This window comes from Myiozetetes cayanensis, unplaced genomic scaffold (genome assembly GCF_022539395.1).
Source record: "Myiozetetes cayanensis isolate MyiCay16 unplaced genomic scaffold, myiCay2020 scf21, whole genome shotgun sequence".
In the NCBI taxonomy this organism is placed as follows: domain Eukaryota; kingdom Metazoa; phylum Chordata; class Aves; order Passeriformes; family Tyrannidae; genus Myiozetetes; species Myiozetetes cayanensis.
This window is the reverse complement of record NW_026087423.1, coordinates 4,405,125-4,426,001: the sequence shown is the minus strand read 5'-3', so window position 1 is coordinate 4,426,001 and position 20,877 is coordinate 4,405,125. Positions and strand designations below refer to the sequence as shown.

Here is a 20,877-nt window from a genome sequence, read left to right as displayed (position 1 = left end):
GGGCCGCCCCGGCCCTGCCCGCGGCTCGGGCTGGGACCAACCCGGGAAGGGGATCGGCTCCCGGGAAGGGGATCAGGACCCGGGAAGGGGATCAGGACCCGGGGAGGGGATCAGGACCCGGGAAGGGGATCGGCTCCCGGGAAGGGGATCAGGACCCGGGAAGGGGATCAGGACCCGGGAAGGGGGGATCAGGACTCGGGGAGGGGATCGGCTCCCGGGACAGGTGGCCTTGCGGGTCCCCCCGGGCGGATGCGGTGACAGCTGTTTGTGCCCGGGCTGCTCTGGCTCCGGGAGTGGGGATGAGGGCCGGGGCTCCCCTGCCTCTCCCCCGCAGCCTCCGCGGTGTTTATTTGGGGGCTTGCAGGGGTCCCGACCCCGGGGCTGTGCCCGCACAAGGCACTCCCCGCACGTCAGGAGGTGCGGGGCACAGTGTGAGGGTGATGCCTTGGAAAGTGTTCCTTTAAGGCAGAAACGTGAAGAAAAATTGGGATTCTTTTCCCCAAGGATTAGAAACTTACGAGATCCCAGGAACACGAGCGATGCTTTAGCGAAGGAGCAGGATGTCTGATACAAGTCCCGTGATTTGCTTTGTAGCCTCTTTCCAGGTTTTTCAGGAGATGAGGTTAAATCTGTAGGGAGATGTTAGAATGTGAAAACAAGCCTTGGGAATGTCTGTTTGTCCATACTCGGCTCTTTTGTTTGTAAAGCATTTCCTTAAATACCCAAAGGTTTCTCAGCTCCTTTCTTAAAAACATACTTGGAAGTACCTTAAAAATATTTTTGGGAGTACCTTAAAAATATTTTTGGAAGTACCTTAAAAACCTGTGTGGAAGAACCTTTCTTAAACATACATGGTTGAGGCTTGAACTGTTTTTAATGTAGTCCAGGAGTTGGACCTCAGCCATCCTTGTGGGTCCCTTCCAGTTCAGGATATTCTGGGATTTCCCTGCAAATGTTGATGTAACATTGCTTTTATTTTTAGGCTAAACTGCAAAGCTCAGGACAGCCAATCCTCAGCTGCCCTGATGCTCTCAGCTGGGCTGGAGTCTCTCTTGGATTCTCCCGGGGCTGCTGTGCTGGAGTTGTACCCTGGGCTGCCCGGGAGCGTCTCCACGGAGCTCATGGCAGTGCCAGGACCTGCCCTGGGACTGGGGGCACAGCCTGAGGGCTCGGGGCCTGTGCTCACACACAGGGACGCTCCCTGGACTTCGGGAGCAGGGAACTTCTGCCAGAACACGGAGGATCTGGGGGATGTGCTCGAGGTGGTTTCTCACAGGCCAGCAGAATCCCTTCCTGAGGAATTGCTGCAGCCTGGGGACCTTGAGGGGAATGAAAATAGCAAAAAGAGACACTTCAGGAAAGTGGACTGTTCCAGTGATGGATGCCAGAAAGAAGATGAAGAGGCCCAAGGTGCTGAGGACCACCATGCTGAAGGCTCTGCTTTCACTCCAGGGGAAACTTGCTCAAAACAAGTAAGCAAAGGCAAAAATGAATCCCTGTGTGATATCTTGAATTCAGGGTCAGTCACCAGGCAGTGGCTTTGGCCAGAGGGTTTCGTGGTTTTCTTCTGTGTCTTCTGGTGTTTGTCATAACTGGTTGGGGTTGGAAGGGGACCCTGAAGATCATTTTGTTGCACCCCCTGCCATGAGCAGGGACCCTTCCACTAGCCCAGGGTGTTCAGAGCCCCATCCAGCCTGGCCTTGGACACCTGCAGGGTGTGTGTCAGCATTTGGATTATCGTGGATCCAGGGAAAAACGAGGCTGTGCCTCAGCAGACCAGCAGCATTTCAAACCATCAGGGGAGTCACTTTGCTCAGTGCTGTTGGAAGGGTGTGAGGCAGGTCTGGAACAGAACAAGGAACAAAACTGGCAGTGACTGGAAAGGAGAAGAGAAACAACTCAGACTGTCCTTGCCCAGTAAAGGTGTTCTGTGGGTCAGCATTTTGGAGTGGTGCTGCCACCCCAGCCAAGGCACTGACCACAAAATAACAGTTACCTCAGGCCAGCACTGGAATTAGAGTGCCACAGAGGGCTCCAGTTTAGCATTTCAGTTTTGGGGCTTAGAATTATTGTTTGCAATTACAGAGGAAATCGCTGTTGGTTTACTCTTTCAGAAGAGTAAAAGTGTTATGGCTTTTTTTCTTCTCCCCTTTAGCAAACACTGATGATAAAAAAGGTTATTTCTAGGTTAAAGCTGCTGAAAAATATGCCAGAGGATTTTCTATTCAAAACTGAGGAGTCACGAAACTCTATTTAAAAACCGAGATTTTTAGGGACATCCTTGATAATTTTCTTTAGTTTGTAAATATTTTTCACATACACCAAAGCACACAGGGGAGAAAAAATGTATTGGGATTGAAGACATACCAGCCAGGAAATACCTGGATAAGTGTTTTACTCTAATTACTGGGTTTTTCTTAATGCTAAAGTAATTTGTGAGTTTAATTCCGAATTTTGAAAGCTGTTTGATTTTTTGAAAATTTGTGAAAATAAAATGAAATAAATTTTCCACAATCCTTCAGTTTTCCAAGATGAATTTTTACATCTTTCTAAGTTTGGTTGTGGGGTGTTGTTTTGGGGTTTTTTTTGCAAGTAGACCGAGGTCGTCTGTTGGGGGTTTGTGGTTTTGAGCCCAGGGAAGGGCTGGTAAAGGCAAGTTCCAAACCAGCCAGAAAATGCTCCCATCTCCCCAGAGGTGCAGGGTGGTGCTGAGACACACCTGCAGGTTGAGTTACTCTGCTCATTCAGATTTTCAACAACTTGCATTTGAAGCCCTTTAGTGCCATTTTGGCTGCCTGTGCCCCAGGAGCTCAGTGCTGTGAGCGCAGATGTTCTGTGGATGGTCCTCGTTTCTCGGTGTGCACCGAGAGGCTGAGGAGGGAATGACAAGTGCTGGTGGGAAGTGCGCCAGGCTCTGTGCAAGGCTGGCCTGTCCAGAGGTTTCCTGGTGATTTGCTGTTCCTGAACTCACCCAGCTGAGCAGGTGCAGTCCCCAGACACGGCACAGTCAGAAGCCCATCTGTCCATGCACCCCACTGACGTTTGTCTTGTTTCAGGAGGACCTTCCCTTCGCCCAGCAAGAGGCAAAGCCTTCAAGAGCCCATTACACTGAGGTTGCAGGATCTCTGAGGAGCACAGGTAGCTACTTTAGCTGTACATCCCTCTCTACCCCCTGCTTCCCTCCCAGATACTCCTCGTTGATTTAGAGTTGATATGACTGGTTTGGGGATGGATCATTGGTTTTGTTTTACAGTATTTCCCTGCATAGCTATAACAACACCAAACCTTAAAGCTTTGCTTTGCCCTGGTAGCATTAGGTACTTTTCTGGAGACCTTTTCCATACAAGATGCATTTTAGTTATTTAATTCAAGTAATTATTTACCCCAAAGCAGAAGGGGGTGCCAGTAGCAGATATTTTGCATTTCTTTTTTTTTTTTTGTTTCAAAGCTGGATTGTATGAGAGCAGTAATAGCAAATACATGGAAAAGTATTAGTCATTTTTGAATGGTTTAAAAAATGAAATTAAAAGTGCAGAATCCAAAGGAAGAAGACAACTAAATCTTAATTTCAGTATAATCCTCCAGAATCTTCTAGCTCCAAATGCTTTGGTCACTTTGCCTGCATCTAGTACTTATTTTCTTTCTCCCTCCCTCTTTCTTAATCTGGTCCTTACTAGAAAATCTGGAAAAGATCTGCAGAATTTTGAGAAAAAAACGTTCTCTGTAAAGTTTTGAATATGAAGACATTCTTCAGTAATTGTAATTCTCTAGTTAGCACCTTCTTTGTGATTTTACAAAAGAAGTTTATTAATAATCCAAATGGCTTGGACAGATGAGATATGCCCTGTGTTCCTTTGGATGAGTCACTGCCAGAAAGGTCTCCAAGGAGGAAGAAATGGAAATGGCCACTCAATGCCCAACCATCTCTCTAGGCTGGAGCAGATCAAGTCCCCAGCTATGCTGAGTTTTGATGTGAAAAATAAGCTTTATGCTGGTGGCCTGTGTGTTAAATTACAGGACCTGCAAGCACCTGGCTCGATATTAAAAGAATCTGAAATCCCCAGCTCTTGGAATGCTCCTGGGAATGTCTGTATTGAAAAGGATTCCTCCCTGTTAGAAACATCCTGGTCCCTGACACTGCAGTATTGTCACAGCACCAAAAGGGACTAAGCTGAATGCCTTCCAAATTCAGGGTATGGTTCTGATTTGCTTTATCTTTTCTTATGCAGAGGAAAACCAAGCAAATGTTCAGGTGACAGCTGAAACTCTGCCAAAGCTCCCCGAAGAAGTACAAGGTATGAAGGCTGATGGGACTAGGATGTTTAGTAAAGCAGGATACAGGAGTGACAGAGTGAGGAAAGGTCTTCCAGCTGAGAGCAAGGAATGCCCAGATGTAGACACAGTCCTGGCCAGAGCTGGGGTTACACAAACCAGCATCTTAGATTTTTTAGAGCCTTTCAGAGTCCTGAACGTTGGAGCAGCCACACACCATCCCCAAGAAACAGATGACTGTACTGGGCTGGAAGCCCACACTGCCACGAGAGCAGGGGGGAGTGGCGTGTCTGCCTTGGAGACTGAAGAAGAAAAGTTACCCACACGAAATCCTGTCAATGAATTCAGTGCATCACTTGCTCATTGCCAGACTTGTCAGCAGGATGAAGAACATGATGCTCGTGACTTCTGTAAGGGTGCTGTACCCAGACAGAATGACTCCTGTGGGTTGTCCTCAGCAGGGAGCTGCAGGACATCGTCCACAGCCAGTTCGGGAGTTTTCTGTCCAGTTCTGAAAAGCAGCTCCTGTCTGGACTTCAGAAATATGCCAGTAGAAAACAGCAGTGCTGCAGTTCATGGAATTATCAATGAACCCCCCCCAGAGTATCTTCCCCAACACGTGGAACGTCACACTCGTTACGATCACGGAACCGGCTTTGTAGGAAGCCGAAGCTCCACATCCGTGCCAGTAGAGCAGATCCCAGCAGTGAGGAACAAAGGATTATCTAGTGCTAAAACTGATCCTAGGGAATTCAGTGCTGGGATAGGTAAATCCTACAGCTCTCAGTTTGGAGAGTCTGCTGAAGTCAGGAGAAAAATTGCTGTGGGAGATAACATGGAAGTTTGGAGCCGGCCTGAAGCTCCGCAGGGTGTTGAGCATTGTCATTCTTCAGTTTTTAGTTCTGCTGCTTCATTTCCTGAGGAGTTCTCAAAGGAAAAATTTCAAAGAGTCCCATCAGAAGCTGAGAAGTTGAAAAAGGACCAGTGGCAATTCTCTCTCAGTGACCTGTGCAAGGATGGTATAAAAGAAAATAGTCTGTTGATGGAAACAGGCAACATTGCTTCCCGTGGAACTGGAGAGAGAGACACGAGCTCTTACAATACCTCCAAGAAAATTCCTCCTCCCAGACATCACAGCTGTCTTGACCTTAGTAGCAAGCAAGAAAAAGATCCACCCAAGGCACAACTGCTTGCAAAGGACTCTGAGAGCAATACAACATCAGATGGGCTGGCTGGTGGTGTAGCTGAAGCTGCAGAAGCTGATGGGAGTGACAGTTTGTCCACTGGGAAAGAAACACATTTGTTTTATACACTAAATGTAAATCTACCTCCTATTTTGCAAAAATCAAGAGAACCTCATCATAATGAGTGTCCTTGTACTGCTAATGAAGTTTCACACAGGGACAAGGGTTGGGATAATCTGTCTGGAAAAGAGACTGTTGGTGCTTCTGGAACAACAGGGGAACAAGTCACTGCAGTTTTGCTTCATAAAGACAAATTCAAGTCTTCAGTGAGTTCCAGGACTTTTTATGACCCTAATATGGCACACAGAGTATCCCAAAAGGACATGGAATCTGCAGGGAATCTGCAGAGAGTGGGCACTGGTTTAGAAAATGAACATTATTACACACAGCATTGTAGTAATCATGGTATGAAAGACCAGAGTCCAGCTGCCAGTGCTTCCTGCATTGTATCAGGGAGTGCACGTGTGGGTGAAGTTTTCCTGAACAGTCATTCTGTTGATGTGGATAAGAAGATTGAAGAACACGGTAATTCAGGAGGAGAGTCTTCAACTGGATATAATAGTCAAGAGGCAGCCATTTCTCCAGAAGCACGCATTCCTTTGGCATGTGGATCTCCTCCTTGTGAAGATGACTGGGGCTACAGAGCTGTAGCTCTGCATGGGAGAAATGACATTCCCATAGGAAAACCCAGGTTTTGCTCAGCTTATACTGCAGAGAAGTCTGCTGCTACCTTGGCAAGAGATGAGATTTCAAATAAGAATATGAAGGTTGTGAAACTGTTCGATGTTTGTGAAGTAGCCCAAGGCAGCGAAGTTGTTTGTGACAGAGACGAGGCAAAGGAACAGAAGGGCGCGTGTGCTTCCCAGAGAGAGCAGTGTGATGGAACAAGAACTGTGGCTTCTCCAAACGCCCCTGAAGGCAATCAGGGAAATCAGAGCAGTGAACAGTTATTAGCCAGATATTTGGACAAAACCACCTGTGCTCACAGTTTTGGATTTCGCAGCTCTCTGGGCACCCAGGAGCAGGGGGAAGTGCCCTCGCTCCCAGCTGATCCCTCAGACTGCAGCACCTCAGGCTGTGCTGCATGTCCAGCACCTGCCAGCGGGAGCATCCCAGCACAGCGTGCCAGCCACAGAGAGCCCACCCTCTGCCCACGGGAGAACCGGGGTCACGGCTGTCCGAGGGAGTTGGGTGGCCCAGGGCCAGGCAGGGAGCTGTGCTCAGAGACCTCACCCCACCAAGCAAAGCCTGGCTTACAAACTACAGACAGCTCTGAGGAGGAAAGTGAATCTGGCTCTAGTGTGGGGGACGAGGTAGTGCTGAAAGCAGGGGCTGACTTGCCTCTGTTAATGCACAGATACACAAGAGAAGACAGGCTGGGAGGAACTCTGCAAGAGAATGTAGAGAATTTGGACTCTGTAATTGGTGTGGGAAATAAAGACTGTTCAGGATACGTGGGCTCCATCAATGATCTAACTGAAGAGAAGACAATCAAACCAAAAGAGCAGGAGGATGACTGTGAAACAGGCAGGGAAGGAACTCCTGAAGAACAGACTGGAAAGGAACTCCTTTGCTCTTCTGAGAGCGAAGCACGTGGCTCACAGCACTGTTGTACCAAACCTGCACAGGAGAAAGCAGAGCTGGTGTTTGCAGGAAACAAAACACAGCCATCTTTGCCAAAGATGAAGTCATTGGTGGAGGACCAGGAAAATACAGTTAGTGCCCAATTTTTACCCATCTCATCAATCCATGGGACATCCATGTTATATAATCCAGAAAATACAAATGAGCTTTCAGATACAGAACACAGAGAAAGTCTGAGCATAAAACCTGTCTTAAATAACACTTGCCCACAGGTAATATCTGAGCCTGGTAAGGAAACCAGTGCTCCAAAGGCTGTTGGTCCATCCCACTCTGGAAAGTTTGACATCCAAGAACCTTTCAATAAGACTCAGGTGGATTCAGAAACACAGTCAGCTCTGAGCTGTGGCATCTCTCTGCCTGAGAAAGAACAGCTGTGTATGTCACCTGAGAATGAACAAAGAGAGAATTGTGAGCCATCTGCAGCCAAAGTTTTTAGCAAAGATTCTTCAATGACAAAAATTGTTTCTGTAACAATTTCTGTTAAGAGGAAGTGCAGCAATATTGAGATTCCCTCTTCAGAGAATGAAATGGCAGCAGGCTCCCTGACTGGGGCAAAAAGCTCAAGGGTTTGTGCCCACAGCAAAGAAAGCCTGAAAGGTGAGGGGCACTGCTCACCAACTGACATGGATGGGACCTCACCAAAAAGTCCTCCCTGTGAAGAGAAGTTTAAAAATACATCTGAGCCAGAAAATACGAATGAGCTTTCAGATACAGAACACAGAGAAAGTCTGAGCATAAAACCTCTCTTAAGTAACACTTGCCCACAGGTAATGTCTGAGCCTGGTAAAGAAACCAGTGCTCCAAGGGCTGTTGGTCCATCCCACTCTGGAAAGTTTGACATCCAAGAACCTTTCAATAAGACTCAGGTGGATTCAGAAACACAGTCAGCTGTGAGCTGTGGCATCACTCTGCCTGAGAAAGAAACCTGTATGTCACCTGAGAATGAACAAAGAGAGAACTTGTTTTCAGACAAAAAATTCAGCAAAGATTCTTCAATGACAAAAATTCTTTCTGTAATAATTTCTGTTAAGAGGAAATGCAGCAATATTGAGATTCCCTCTTCAGAGAATGAAATGGCAGCAGGCTCCCTGACTGGGGCAAAAAGCTCGAGGGTTTGTGCCCACAGCAAAGAAAGCCTGAAAGGTGAGGGGCACTGCTCACCAACTGACATGGATGGGACCTCACCAAAAAGTCCTCCCTGTGAAGAGAAGTTTAAAAATACATGTGTAGAAGAGAAGCTGGGAGAAGAAATAGCCCCTAGAAAAAAGTTGCTGAGAAGTCATCCATGGGCCTCGTTAGAAGACTCTAAAGAGTCCGGTGGCAAAATAGTCCCCCTCGGTGCTGAGAACCACGGCAAGGTTTTGGAAGAGATCCCAAGATCCAACCTAAACTATGTTTCAAACGAAAGAAGCGGCGATGGAGAGCTCCCAAACGTAGCGGGTACCCGCGTGCTTTCAGCAGCTCTGCAGGACTGCCAGGCTGTGTCTGAGGCAGGGGCTTCCCCAGGACTGCAGGGTGATCCACCAGCCACGCTCCCCCCTCCTCTGAGCTCCCCGTCAGCCAGGGGCACAGGGCCATGCCCAGGCTGGGGGGTTTGCAGGGCAGCACGGGTGCCTTACAGATCAGCTGCACGGAGCACGGAGCAGCAGACAGGAGGGAACGGAGCGCCAGGACACAGCAGCAGCTCGTGCGCTTTGCCAGGAGAACGAGGCTTCAGGTTCAAAGAGACTCCACCAAATAGAGGAGCATCAAGTAACTAAACAAAAGAAGTATGAAAAGATAGAAGTGCATCCAGTCAGACCAGGCCCACCAAGAGAAAGCAAAAATCACACCCAGCATGTTGCACAGTTCTGAACTCTTAGGCAGCTCTTCAAATGAGTTGGTGACATCTCGAAATAAGAAGTTTGAAGGTCCTTTAGAGGAGACTTTTGCTGTCAGAAGCAGTGAAAGTAAACTATGTAGCACTTTACAAGAAGTTAAAAGGCCAAAGATTACCACAGATATTATTAGTTCACAGTTTTTGAAGACTCAGGATTCAGAAATGGAAAACCTGAACCTTAATTTAGGGTATGATGGAATCCCTGGTGCCTTTGGAACTACAAATAAACTAGGAGGAACTACAAAGAAACTAGGAGGGCCTCTTCCACTAAGAATACAACCTGGAAGGACGTGCAAAAAGGTTCCCATATTGCATCAGCTAAAAACCATTAGAAAACTCAGAACAACCAGAAGTCCACCTATCTTCGAGTTACCCCTGCAAATATTCCCCAAGCAGGAAAACACACCTCTGGAATCTTTGTACTTTCCATGTAAATCATCGGCAAAGGAAAGGGAAACAGCCTTGAGATTTGCTCCTGTGCCAGGAGGGCAGAGGGCCAGGAGGGGCAGGTTGTTGAACAGCTTGAAATTTCGGAAATGTACCAAAGAGCCAGCGTTGCTGAGCAAGTTGTCTGCCATGGCCAGCAAGCTCCTGGCCCCTGCCAAGGGCGTCTGTGACTTCCAACCTCGGCCATACTCCTCTGAAATGCTTCCTGTGGGTGACAGGTACAGCCACCAGAGATCGAAAAATCTCTTGGAAGCCTTTTCTTGCATTAACAGGAACGTTCACTCACGCTGGGCTGGCAGTTGGTGCACCAAGATGTTCAGCTTTCAGCCATTGGCACTTTATCCCGTAGAAACTACCAAAATACTTTTTTCAGACTTAAGCCACAAGCCTCCAACCTCTTTGTCGGACACCCCAGTTTTCCCGATTTCTTTCCACATCAAATTGGACTCCAGTCCCGTGACAGACCTCCCAGGGATTACATCCCAGCACTCTGGACATCACGGGCCCGCTTCTGGAGAAACACCAGCGCCAGCTTCCAAGTGGACTTGGTCTTTTCTCCTGTCCCAAAGCTGTTCAGATACGACAGCCTTCAAGGAAGATTCTGCTCTAAATACTGAGCTTGGTTCTGCTCACTCTGTAACGACCCCAAGGACTGTGGCTCCTCATCCTGACCCTGGAAGAAACGCTGTAGCTGAGAGAAGAGGAGGTTGTTCCAGGCTTGGCCTTCACACAGTGTTAGCACTTTCTTCCCCTGGATGTTACAGGATTTGGACAAGAAGAAGAAACTTAAGCAGTCCCATTCCTACCATCCAGAGACTATTTATATCCCAGCTGGCACAGGGTTTGAAAGGGGCAAGGTATCCAAGCTGTGTGCCCGCTGACCTCGCCTCCTCATTGCCATACTCCCTGGGCAGGGTCCTCTCCATATGGAGCCAGCACGGTCCTTCTGCCCGTCCTTCCGAAATCCCTCCTCTCCATCCCAATCACTGCAAGTGGCAGCCAAGTGTGGGCATCGAGAACAGGTAAAACCCATCAACTTCTTTCTGAGGTTAAATCTGTGCAGGGTATGTACTGGCTCCTTTTTGGGAGGGAGAGGGTGATCGCAGCTTGCATTGGAGGGGCAGTTTCCCCCGTTCCAAATCTACGCATTCTGCTCCGAGAATGGCTCAACGTGGAAGATTCTGTCCTGCAGAACAGTCTGTTAGCTGAATTGAAATATATTTGCCTTCGCTTCTTTAATACTGTCCTGTTTTGGCAGAATGGCTAACTCTATTTTCTTCTCCCTTGCAAAATATACACACCATGCCTCAGAGTATATAATGCAAAAGGTGAGCTACTTCATTAGGTCTATTCAGAGTGACTGCAGAGCAACTGGATTTCGGAGGTAGGAAAGTTTTTTTCAGAGGTCTGAGCCACCAGTGCCACTTGGAACCAACTCTAAAATGCTCAATATCAGGTTAGGAAGAATTGGAAGGGGAGGGGGGAGTTCCATTCAGTTAAATTTTTAATTGTATTCTGTGACTGTTCTGTGCTAATTAATCTCTGTGCATGTTATACCTTCTGACAGTGGGTGCCTGGTATTGTCACACACAAATGTAGCTGCAGTTCATGTTGGTAATGAATTTTTCTGTGTGTGTCGTTCTTGTTATGAGTGGGGAGAGGACTGAAATCTACTTTGCATATTTAATTTGACTTTGCTGTCAGCATTTAAATCACTTTACTAATAAACAGAATGAAGAAGAGGTTCCTTGCTCTGTCACAGGACTTTTGCATGCTCTTGAGCAAAGAGCTCTGCCCTTTATCTCCCAGTGACATGGGGCAGTTCCCCCTTGGTTTTATTCCTGGGCAGAGTAAAGGCTCCTGAGCCCTGCAGCAAAGTGCCTTTGATGAATTCCTTTGATTAGTGTGGCACTCTGAACTGCTGAATTTCTCTTATGCCACAGCTTGACATAAGTGTAACCAAAAATCCTGCCAGACAACGAATGCTGCACTTTGCTTTCTATAAACACACCTAAAAGTTTAATATAAATTCTAATGTCTGCCAAAGGTGTGAGGGAGCTTATGGAAGTGCTGCCCCATTCTGGGAGCTGTCTGCACTAAATAAATTGAATAATGGCATAGGGACAACTCTCAGCACATTCTGTGGGACCTGCTTCTCTTTTGATTCCAGATGAGTCAATTTATCAGGCTGAATTTTCTGATGAACAAATGAGTGCTCTGGAATAATCTTATCAGAGAAGTACAGTTTGAGCACTAAGCTTAAAAATAACACACTGTTAAAACCAAAACAACCCCCTTTTTAAAACTTACCTGTGTGTGTGAGGTGAATGGATTGGTTGGTGTTGCTGAGGCTTGTCCTTGGACTGGGAGTGTAGGACGAGTTCGTTCCTGACATGAAGGGTCGTTTGAAAACTGCATGTTTTGCTATGAATGAACTTCTTCCCAAAGGGAGAGAATTTAAATCAAACCTTTTCACTTCAAGTGGAAAAGAACCTAGAGTTCAAATAGTCTGAAACTCCCTTTGTTTTTTCTCCAAAATACCTTACAAAAATGTGTGTGAGGCAGCCTTAATTCTCCTGCCCCGCTCGTATTTCCTTCAAAGTGAAGTTACTGTAGCATGTGGGGAGTTGAAAAGTTTAAAGTTTAAAGAAGTGCAGCAAATAAATCCTATTTCTAAATCAAACTGAATAGTAAAGGTTTGGCTATAAAACAACATAAAGAACAAAACCTAACATTTTGAATATTTAACACCTTTTTAGATTCCATTTTGCCTGTTCTCATCAACTAATAATTCTTAAGTTATTAACAGGAACAGTGACAAAAAGATAATTCAGTAAATCTCTCTTAAATTTGTGTGTACTCAGAGAAAATCATGAAATAAATGTTTGGTATGTAAATACAAGAAGTGTGTTTGGTGCAGTCTAAAAGCATTTTCAGCTCCCAGTATGACAGAAATCTTTGCCTATTTTGATTAAGATAGTTAAAAATCAGAAAAAAATTAAAAAGTTCCCTGCAGGCCATTTTCTTCTGGAAAAGATTTTTCTCTTTAAATTATTTAATTCATAGTGTTTTTAATAACCAAGAGAACAAGGAACTAGAGCAGTTCTCCTGCCTAAAAATAATCTTCTGTCACTTCCACTGCCAATAATAAAGCATTTTTTAAATGAAGTCTTTTCTCTAATTAATGCTTATTTAGATTAAATATTTCTAAAGGGTTTTTTTGTGTCTTCTTGTAATTTATTATTATTATTGTTATTATTGCATAACACAGTGAGCTCTGCCTCTGTCCCAGAGGGCTCTGCTGCACTACCAAGACAGGTTCCAGCAGTGTTGGAATAGTGGGGCAGTGAGAGAAATAAAGTGTTCCAGTTCTGATGGAAATGAAAAACACAAGGAAAGGGTCTTTCTGACCACCTTCTCTAGAGCTGGTTGGACCTCCCTGTGCTGCCAGCATGGCTGGGTTTCAGAGCAGCAAAGTGCATTTAGCAGTGGATTTGAGAGCACAAGATTTGCTGTTTAATGCCATAAGAGCTGTCCCAGCTGATTTCCTGCTGGCAATAGTATGGGCACAAAAGGAAAGCTTAATATCAAAGGACTTTCGTGCCATGGAACGATGGTAATTACCAAGCCTTCTGGAAAGCCCTTTGGTGATTCCAATCCATTAAAGAGTATTCAAGGCTGTGGGAGTTGGAGACAACAGGGAGTTAATCTTATGGAAATACTTCCTTTCACTTGGCACTGTTGCCGTTATGCACTTTTTTTTATTTAGTAGCCAAATCCTTCAAGGTTTTTGGTTACTTTAAAAACTGGGGGGGTTAAATAAGGAATATAGACTTTCAGAGAAATAATTTCAACTTTTAGACTTCAGTAATTACATAGAAATAATTAAGACTTTCAGTACTGCTGTCTCCCTCTCTTCTGTACTTTTAACTCCTTATCTCATCACTACCATTTTTAAGCAAAAGTAGAACTATTTCCGTAACAAGCTGTCAATGAAATTTAATGGCCTAAATGGCAGATATATCTATCTTTTCTATCATTTTAGTCTTTCATTCTCATCCCTGATATGAGAGTATCTTTTGTCTTACAGTCCAGTTTATACTAATAATCTTTCCCTCGATCTATTTTATGGTGTAGACCTAATTTCTGTTTTGTTTTGTTTTGTTTTCTCGTTGTCCTTTCGAAGCAGCTATGCCATGTTCCCACACTTCCCTGCCCAGAGCATGGCAGCACTGCAGACTGCAGGTGCCACACGGTGAGTCTTGAGGTGGGGGACGTTTATCTGAGGGATCCTGAGGGATCCTGAGCTTTCTCAGAGAGCCATTGCTGGTGCCATCTTGGCTTTCAGCTTTTGGCAGTTCACTGCAAGAACAGCTTTGTGATTAAACAGTTAGTGAAGTGACCTGCCTGGATGGTGTAATGGAGAGGAGTGGAGGAGCCTGAATGCACAGAACAGTTGTGGTGCTTTCAAGCACGTTGTGCCACTTTGTATGAAATGAGTATGTGAAACTAGAGAAGTTTGGGTTCCTTACTTGATCCATGTCCTTCCTGCCTGAGCGACTGGACATTTGGTGCTGAAACTTCCTTCTGTTCTTTCTCAGTGTAGGCATGGCAGATAAAAGAGCTGTATTTTAAGTTTATCTGTAAATAGAAAGTATGATTAATAGTTGTGTCTTAGAAATTTGCTGGTAGAAAATGTAATTAATCCCTTTCTATCAGTAGTTGATAAACAGAGCTGTGAACCAGTTATAGGAAAGGAGTGAGTTTAAAATGACGTGTTCAGATGCTCTGGCAGTTGAGTTTGTGTCAGTAGCAGTGTGGCTGCAGCACTGGGGGCAGTGTCTGAACTGCATTGCTTCTCGTGCCCATATTGAATGCAGGAACATCACAGAGCAGGGCATGCTCTGCAGTGTCAGCTGGGTATTAATCTACATGTGTCCCCTTCTTGCTCTGTTCCAGCCTGGAAGCTTCACTCCCACTCCCGTTCCCAAAGCCTCCCACACCTGCAGAGTCGCCGCCAGCCCCCCCAGGCTTTCAGCGGCCGAGCTGCAGGTCCGTGCCCTGGATGAAGCCGATGCTCCCGTTCCAGCCTGCCTGAGATCCCAGGATGACACAGAAATGAAAAAAGTGAGCTCATTTTATATTGTAGGTCTCTCAGACTCTTGGTTCTCCAGAATTTGAAGCTGCTGCTGCTGAATATTACCCAGTAACTGTTAAAGATGAGGGGAGAAAACAGGCTGCAGGGTCTGGTCTGTGCTGCTGCTTTGATTCAAGCAGAAAGAAGGTGGCAAACCAGAGAGGAGTGTTTAATGTGTAGGTAATAGCACAATAGATCATACTCAGCATATAGACATACTCAGCATAAAAGGGAATCCTGTTGACTGGTGTGGTGGTAATTTTCTTCATTTTAACTTTTTTTTTTCCCCTTCTTTCTTTTTTTTTAAGACTGAGCCAGAAAAGAGGCCAAAGAAAGTCTCAGAGATCCGAATCAGGAAAACTGTCCCCAAGCCGGACACTAACCTTACTCCCATGGGACTGCCCAAACCAAAAAGGTGAGCAGTGTCATGAAAGGGACTCAGACAGGCTCCTGCTGCTTACATTTGCTGCCTGTGAGTACAATCATCACTGGTTTGTCCAGCCCCAGCTGAGGGAGGTCTGGTGTTTGCTGTCAGCTGTATCAGCCACTCACTGAGGTTTGGCCAAAATGGGGAAAACTAAACTGCAGTGGAATGGTTTTTCTAAAGAAGAAAGAAGTTTGTTTTGATAAATACAGATTAAAAATCAGTCATTCTGCAGTGCACAGTGAGATGAAGTGATCACTTGGAAAGGTGTGTTGATGCAGTTCCTTCCTTGTTCATGACAAATGATCTTAGGGAAGTGAGGGTAATCACAGTGCCAAACGTTGATAAAGCTTTTCCAGCCAGTCATCCGGTATTTTGTTCTCTTTTGTCCTAAACACAAGTGGCAGCTTTGACACAGGAATGCATTTCTTCAGAGATCAAGCTTGGGAATGGTCAGTAACTAAAAGGAGTCTCGAGAAATAAAGTGTTGATCTGTCAGACTGGAAGATTTTTCTCAGCTTTCACCAGAGAGTGACCTGTGAGGGCATTTCCCCTTCTCCTTTTGAGCATCATTATTTCAAAGCATCCCAGAATGCTAGAAGGAACACTGACCTCTGCAGCAAGGGCAAGTCTTGATCCAGACCTTATAAAAACACTGCATGAAATTAGGTCCTTAATGAGCTCATTTTTCATTCCTCACTGTCCCCAATTAAAGCACAATCACTCAGCGTTGAGGCAGAGAACCTGTACTTGTCTCTCATAAATCTGCTCACTGGGAAGAAAAGTGGGTTTGAAATTCTTCTTTCTTGATTGATTTGTCATTACTTTTTTCAGGCTTAAGAAGAAAGAATTTAGTTTAGAAGAAATTTACACCAACAAGAACTACAAGTCCCCTCCTCCAGCCAGGTTGGTTGTGCTTCCTAATGAGACAACGAAGATGAATGTAAATTAATTAGGCAGAGGGAGAGAGAGGAGATGAAACGTGTCTGAAAGCTGAGAGAGAGATATGGTTTTTAAATTGCTCTACTTTAAAGTGGTAGAGAAAGTTAATTCAAAAACAGTATCTTTACTATTTGGATGGAAAGCAGTAAAATAGAATATGAACTTAAGAATTTGCAGCTGGTTAAGCATGGATTTGTATATTTTTTTCACCTACTCATTCATTCCAGTCTCCATCCAAGTAAAATATTAATGTCCTCAAATGTTCAAACCTAGTTATTCTATAAAGTCAAGATTCTATAACTGAGCTGAAATACAGCTAGAGATTCTACCCCAGTGTCTCTGCAGCAGGGAGGAATTAGCTGGCAGGAACGTGCAGTGGTAGGAGGTGGAAGCTGTGGATAATCTTCCTTACAGGAGGTGTGGAGGGGCTGTAAAGATGTCAAAGTTAAAGCAGGTTTCCTTGGCTTGTGAAATCCCCCCATGTCCCTGGCCATGGAAGGGGGCTGCTGCTGCTGCTGCTGCTGCTGCTGCTGCTTGAGTGTTCATGAGCATTCTCTGCTTTTCCCAGGAGCTTGGAAACAATCTTTGAAGAGCCCAAGGAGAAGAATGGCCACCTGATTTCTGTCAGCCAGCAGAAGAGAAAGCGCATTCTCGAGTTCCAGGACTTTACCCTTCCCCGGAAAAGGAAGACACGAGGCAAAGTCAAAGCAGTGGGTTCTTTCACCCGAGCCAAGAGGGCTGCCCTGCAGAGCGCAGAGCTGGATGTGCTGCTGAGTGAGAAGCTGATGGCCCTTGAAGCCTTTTTTGCAGAGGAGGTGGAGCAGGAGCAGGAGCAGCAGCAGGAGCAGGAGCAGGAGCAGGAGCAGGAGCAGAAGAAGGAGCAGGAGCAGGAGCAGGGGCAGGAGCAGGAGCAGGAGCAGGGGCAGGAGCAGGAGCAGGAGCAGCAGCAGCAGCAGGAGCAGGAGCAGGCCTCCAGCAGCTGAGGGAGCCACCGAGCTGGGAGTGGGCCAGTCAGCCTCGGGAGTATTTTCCTCTGGGGAGAAATCTACTGACCTCTTCATGCATTGCTCTCTTCTAACATCTGATAATCAGTTCTTGGCTGTGACCCTCTTTAAGGTGCTATTTTTTGTTTTTTATTTTTTTTTAAATGCTATTGGAGGGATTCTTTGACGTCCCTGTTGGAGTGTAACACAGCCACATAAAATTTACCCTTCCTTCCTCTGGAAAATACTGCTTATATTTAATTAATTATGTTAGAACACCTTTTGGGGGTAGAGTAGGAGTGTAAAGGAGGAAGTAGTGCACTTTCAGTGATGCTAGAACTCTGTACTCCAGATCATTTGCACATTTGAGTCTGCTGGTGTTACTGTAAGGAATGGCTATTTTGAACAACCTGACAGAAGTGATACGGTGTTTGATAAAGGTGAATTCTTGATATACCACTAATTTTTTAATAATTAAAGTAGCTGTCTGGGTTTGCATTCAATTGTTTCTTCCTTCTGTTAACTTAAAAGGTTCCTTCTGAGTTTCTGTGCCCTTCCTGGCTTCAGGCAGCAGAAGCCCCACATAACTAGACTTTATATACCTTGCACTTTGTATATGTTTCTTTATTTGGTGCATGAGGACACCTTTTAACATTATTAAACTCAAAAAAGGGTAATGTTTTAAGGAAAAATGGTGCCCAGTATTACTTTTTCCCAAATAGTAGATTTTTTTACTTACTTGGCTGATGCCAACCTCTTCTCCAGAGGAAAAGCCCACGAGGATGTTAAACTGCAGGGTACATAAGCAGAGATTTCTGTTTAACTGACCTGCTGCATGGAGAGAATACCAGCAGAATCTTTGAGCCTTGCTTTTAAATTATTTTAAACCTATAAAAAATATTAACTGGATCTGAATGTCAGCAAGAAATGGTGTTTTCCATCTCGAGGGGTTTTTTACCACTGTAGATTTACAGTTCCTGTAGCTCTTCACTGAGTACTCTCTGTGCACACTGTTGGCCGTAACAGTGGTTGTACCAAGAGCCTCCTGGCACGTGGACATTTCTGATGTGAGGCCAATTGTCATCACCTGGTGCAGCTCTGGGCAATTTCTCAGCTCTACCTTGGGAAGGAAGAGAGCTCCCTTCTGGCATAACTTGTGTTTCCCTTGCTTGCAGCATCATTCCAGGTGAATGCCAGCTGCAGTTCAGGTCATTTCTGTCCCTTAGTGCCTAGAGGAGTTGTTCAGGCAAAGCTGTCATTCCTGGGATGCTCAAATTGAATTAGTCTCTTCTTTCTTTCACTTGAACTTGCACTTTCTTATTTACCTGCCCATGTAATAGAGTTTCTATTGACCTTCAAATTGAGCAAATATCTAGTGGGTGGGTATTTTTTATGAAGTCCCAGTAAATGCAGGACTGAAGATAATAATGGTATCTTCTGTTGCTCTACCACTTCTGTTACTGACCAAACAGAAAACTAAAAATGATCAAGCAATCTGTTGAATTTCAGAGCTTTCAAAGTAGAGAAATGGAAGAGGATTATTACACTGTGTGTGCCTGAGTCTTGAAAGAAATCTAATCTGGGTTGGTTTTGCTCCCAGCTTACGTGCTGGGATTCCCAAAGGTTTACATTCTTGGTTTTAAGGGTAATTATAATCTTTAATCAGGAAGACTGAAGAAAAGAGAGGAGTGCACACGTAGAGGAGTAGGGTTTGGAGTTTGAGGGTGAAGTAACAAGGCAGGCAAACTTTGAACATATTGACGTACTATTTTTCTGGTTAAGCTGTTAGGCTGCTGTAGAACATTCTAACTGATCCTCTTTATTTTTGTAAAAAGAAATCCCTAAAAAACAAAGGTTGACTGCCTCCTAAAAAAAAAAAAATGTTTGAAACTTTCCCTATCCTGGTTTATTAGCCCAATTATGGACTGGTTGGAAGTGGGAGCAAGAGTGAGAGATATATTTTTATGGATTTATGCTATAGAATGGGGTTGTTGGAGAACATTCATTCACCTTCTATTAATATGGGAGGCTTCCAGTGCTGTGACATAACTGAGCTGTAACCTTAGTGAGGGCTTTAAGGAAATAAAGATATGGGTGGGGAGGGAAGAAACTTGGGTCCAGGAAAAGTTCAGACCTCTAATGTACTTCAAAACACGGAATGTGTTGGGATTGGTTGGTTTGTTTGGGGTGGGGGTTTTTTATCTGCCTCTCTGTTCTGTCTTGTCTCTGATTGCTTTGAAAGAACATTTCTTAGCTTGCTTTCTACAAGCTACAGCAGAGAGAGCAAAGAGAACACTCAATTCTCTCTGGTTTACAGTAATGGAAGGAGTTACAAAATGTTGCAGTTGCTTTAGCCTGTCCCAGACCTGAGTTTGTGGCAACCCAAATATCCAGCATTATTCTCTTTTGGTTCAGTGTCTGTATGATGATGTGAGCTAATGGAGACCAAGCAGCAAACAGGTGTCAGTTGTGCTTGTGCACTTTTTTCTCTTCTCCTTTCCCCCCTCTGTTCCTGTTTCCAGCACTCCTGGAACAGCTGCTCCCTGGAGCTGCTGCTGGCACACTGGGACTGGGAACTGGGCAAAAGCTGGGCATCAGCCACTCTGAGCTGCTCCTGTCACAGAGAACTGAAAGAAAAAAGGAGAGAGGTGCATCTTTCGGGGTCTTGCCTCCATCCCTAGCTGGAGGATATGGGCATTTGCCTTTTCATCAGGTGAATCCACTCCAATGAGGACTTTTTTGTATCACCGTGGAAAGACCTTGTACATCTTTGCTCTCAGAGTGATGACCAGAGCAGCTTGAGAAGATGCAAAGCTTTTGCCACGTCCTGTCTCTCAGTAGTAAGTTATGCAGAGCCAGGCAGCTCTTTGCTACATTTGCTGATTATGGGAGATAGAAAGATCACTTTCCAAGAAAAAAAGATGTTATTTTCATCATGCTATGACTGGAGCAGCTGAGGCTCCCTAATGTGTGGTACAGCATTAGCCTGCCTGGCCTCTTGGCTGTGTACATTGGAGTTCTGATGATTGCTGGATGTGAATTCCTGCAAGCAGTTCTCACTGTATTGGATTTCAGGTGGGCCTTTGGGATATTATGTTCCAGGTGCTTTTCTAGCATATGGATGGTAACTGTGGATTGAAAATCTGTATGATGCTATCAAGTTAACAAATAGCTCCATGAGAATCTGTACACTTGTGCCATTAGCCTCCATCATGCTCTTGGCATTTTGTTTCTGTTCAATATTGTGTGAATCTAAAATTTTACTGTTTCTTTTGTGTGTGTTTTTAATTTATGGAAATAAATTTTTCTGAGAACCTTTCAGTTTTTTCAAGGCCTTCAGGCTTGCATGGGTAAACAGGCACGATACATGTGCATACATGGGGGAAAGAGGGCAAATCTCCAAAGAGATGGACACTGTTGAGTAACAGGGGCTTGGTGAGCACAGAGCAGCAGTTCTGATGTTCCTTCATCCACAGCCACACCTCAAGAGGGATTTGAAGCCTAATCTGTTCCTAGCATTGAGGCTGCATCCATCTCTTGAGAGAGCAGAGCAGGAGCAGCCCGAGAGCACAGCCAGTTCCTGCTCACATTCCAGGCTGGAGCTGGCCAGTGGTCCCAGCTGATGCTCGGGAATCAGAGCTGGAGCACAGGAACATCAACAAGGCCTGTCCTGTCCGTGTCAGAAAACAGCAGCCCTGCCCTTCCAACCCCTAAAATGCCGTGTACAACCCAGACTTTCAGTTGGCAAAGCCAAGCCCCAGGTGCATTTCTTCACTGTTCCCAGAACTGCCTTCTCCCAGGTGCAGTGTTCCATAGGCCCCACAGAGGGCAGGGAAGCTCCAGGAAGGAAAGGCAGGGAGCAGCTCAGAGGCTAAGGAAGCATCCCAGTATTCCCCTGCTCCTTC

General features: G+C 45.3%; 2 protein-coding genes across 9 annotated transcripts; both read left to right on the top strand.

Annotated features, from left to right (window-relative positions):
* The first annotated feature begins 90 nt into the window (after positions 1–90).
* LOC126641768 (uncharacterized) lies at positions 91–9,375 on the top strand. Of its 5 annotated transcripts, none has more exons than XM_050318813.1 (4): positions 91–1,472; positions 3,057–3,138; positions 4,230–7,346; positions 7,902–9,375. In XM_050318813.1, the coding sequence occupies exons 1-4, from the start codon at positions 1,026–1,028 to the stop codon at positions 8,918–8,920; spliced, it is 4,665 nt and encodes a 1,554-aa protein (XP_050174770.1). In that variant the 5' UTR covers positions 91–1,025; the 3' UTR covers positions 8,921–9,375. The 5 variants fall into 5 exon arrangements, with proteins under 5 accessions (XP_050174770.1, XP_050174769.1, XP_050174771.1 ...); XM_050318812.1 differs by having other exon boundaries at positions 4,230–7,372; positions 7,928–9,375; XM_050318814.1 differs by having other exon boundaries at positions 4,230–7,471; positions 8,027–9,375.
* Positions 8,228–20,293, top strand: PRR14L (proline rich 14 like). Of its 4 annotated transcripts, none has more exons than XM_050318823.1 (6): positions 8,228–10,508; positions 13,676–13,741; positions 14,446–14,613; positions 14,932–15,038; positions 15,882–15,953; positions 16,558–20,293. In XM_050318823.1, the coding sequence occupies exons 1-6, from the start codon at positions 10,413–10,415 to the stop codon at positions 16,970–16,972; spliced, it is 924 nt and encodes a 307-aa protein (XP_050174780.1). In that variant the 5' UTR covers positions 8,228–10,412; the 3' UTR covers positions 16,973–20,293. The 4 variants fall into 4 exon arrangements, with proteins under 4 accessions (XP_050174780.1, XP_050174779.1, XP_050174777.1 ...); XM_050318822.1 differs by having other exon boundaries at positions 13,673–13,741; XM_050318820.1 differs by having other exon boundaries at positions 8,228–10,550.
* Positions 20,294–20,877: the final 584 nt, after the last annotated feature.

What these genes read in the sequence shown, in the direction of transcription:
- LOC126641768 (XM_050318809.1), top strand. Translation starts at nt 1,026, where the DNA reads ATGCTCTCAGCTGGGCTGGAGTCTCTCTTGGATTCTCCCGGGGCTGCT. An exon ending in GGGAAACTTGCTCAAAACAA is followed by an intron (nt 1,473 to 3,056) that starts GTAAGCAAAGGC and finishes GTCTTGTTTCAG; the next exon opens with GAGGACCTTCCCTTCGCCCA. An exon ending in AGGATCTCTGAGGAGCACAG is followed by an intron (nt 3,139 to 4,229) that starts GTAGCTACTTTA and finishes TTTCTTATGCAG; the next exon opens with AGGAAAACCAAGCAAATGTT.
- PRR14L (XM_050318820.1), top strand. Translation starts at nt 10,413, where the DNA reads ATGGAGCCAGCACGGTCCTTCTGCCCGTCCTTCCGAAATCCCTCCTCT. An exon ending in CAGACTGCAGGTGCCACACG is followed by an intron (nt 13,742 to 14,445) that starts GTGAGTCTTGAG and finishes GCTCTGTTCCAG; the next exon opens with CCTGGAAGCTTCACTCCCAC. An exon ending in GGACTGCCCAAACCAAAAAG is followed by an intron (nt 15,039 to 15,881) that starts GTGAGCAGTGTC and finishes TACTTTTTTCAG; the next exon opens with GCTTAAGAAGAAAGAATTTA.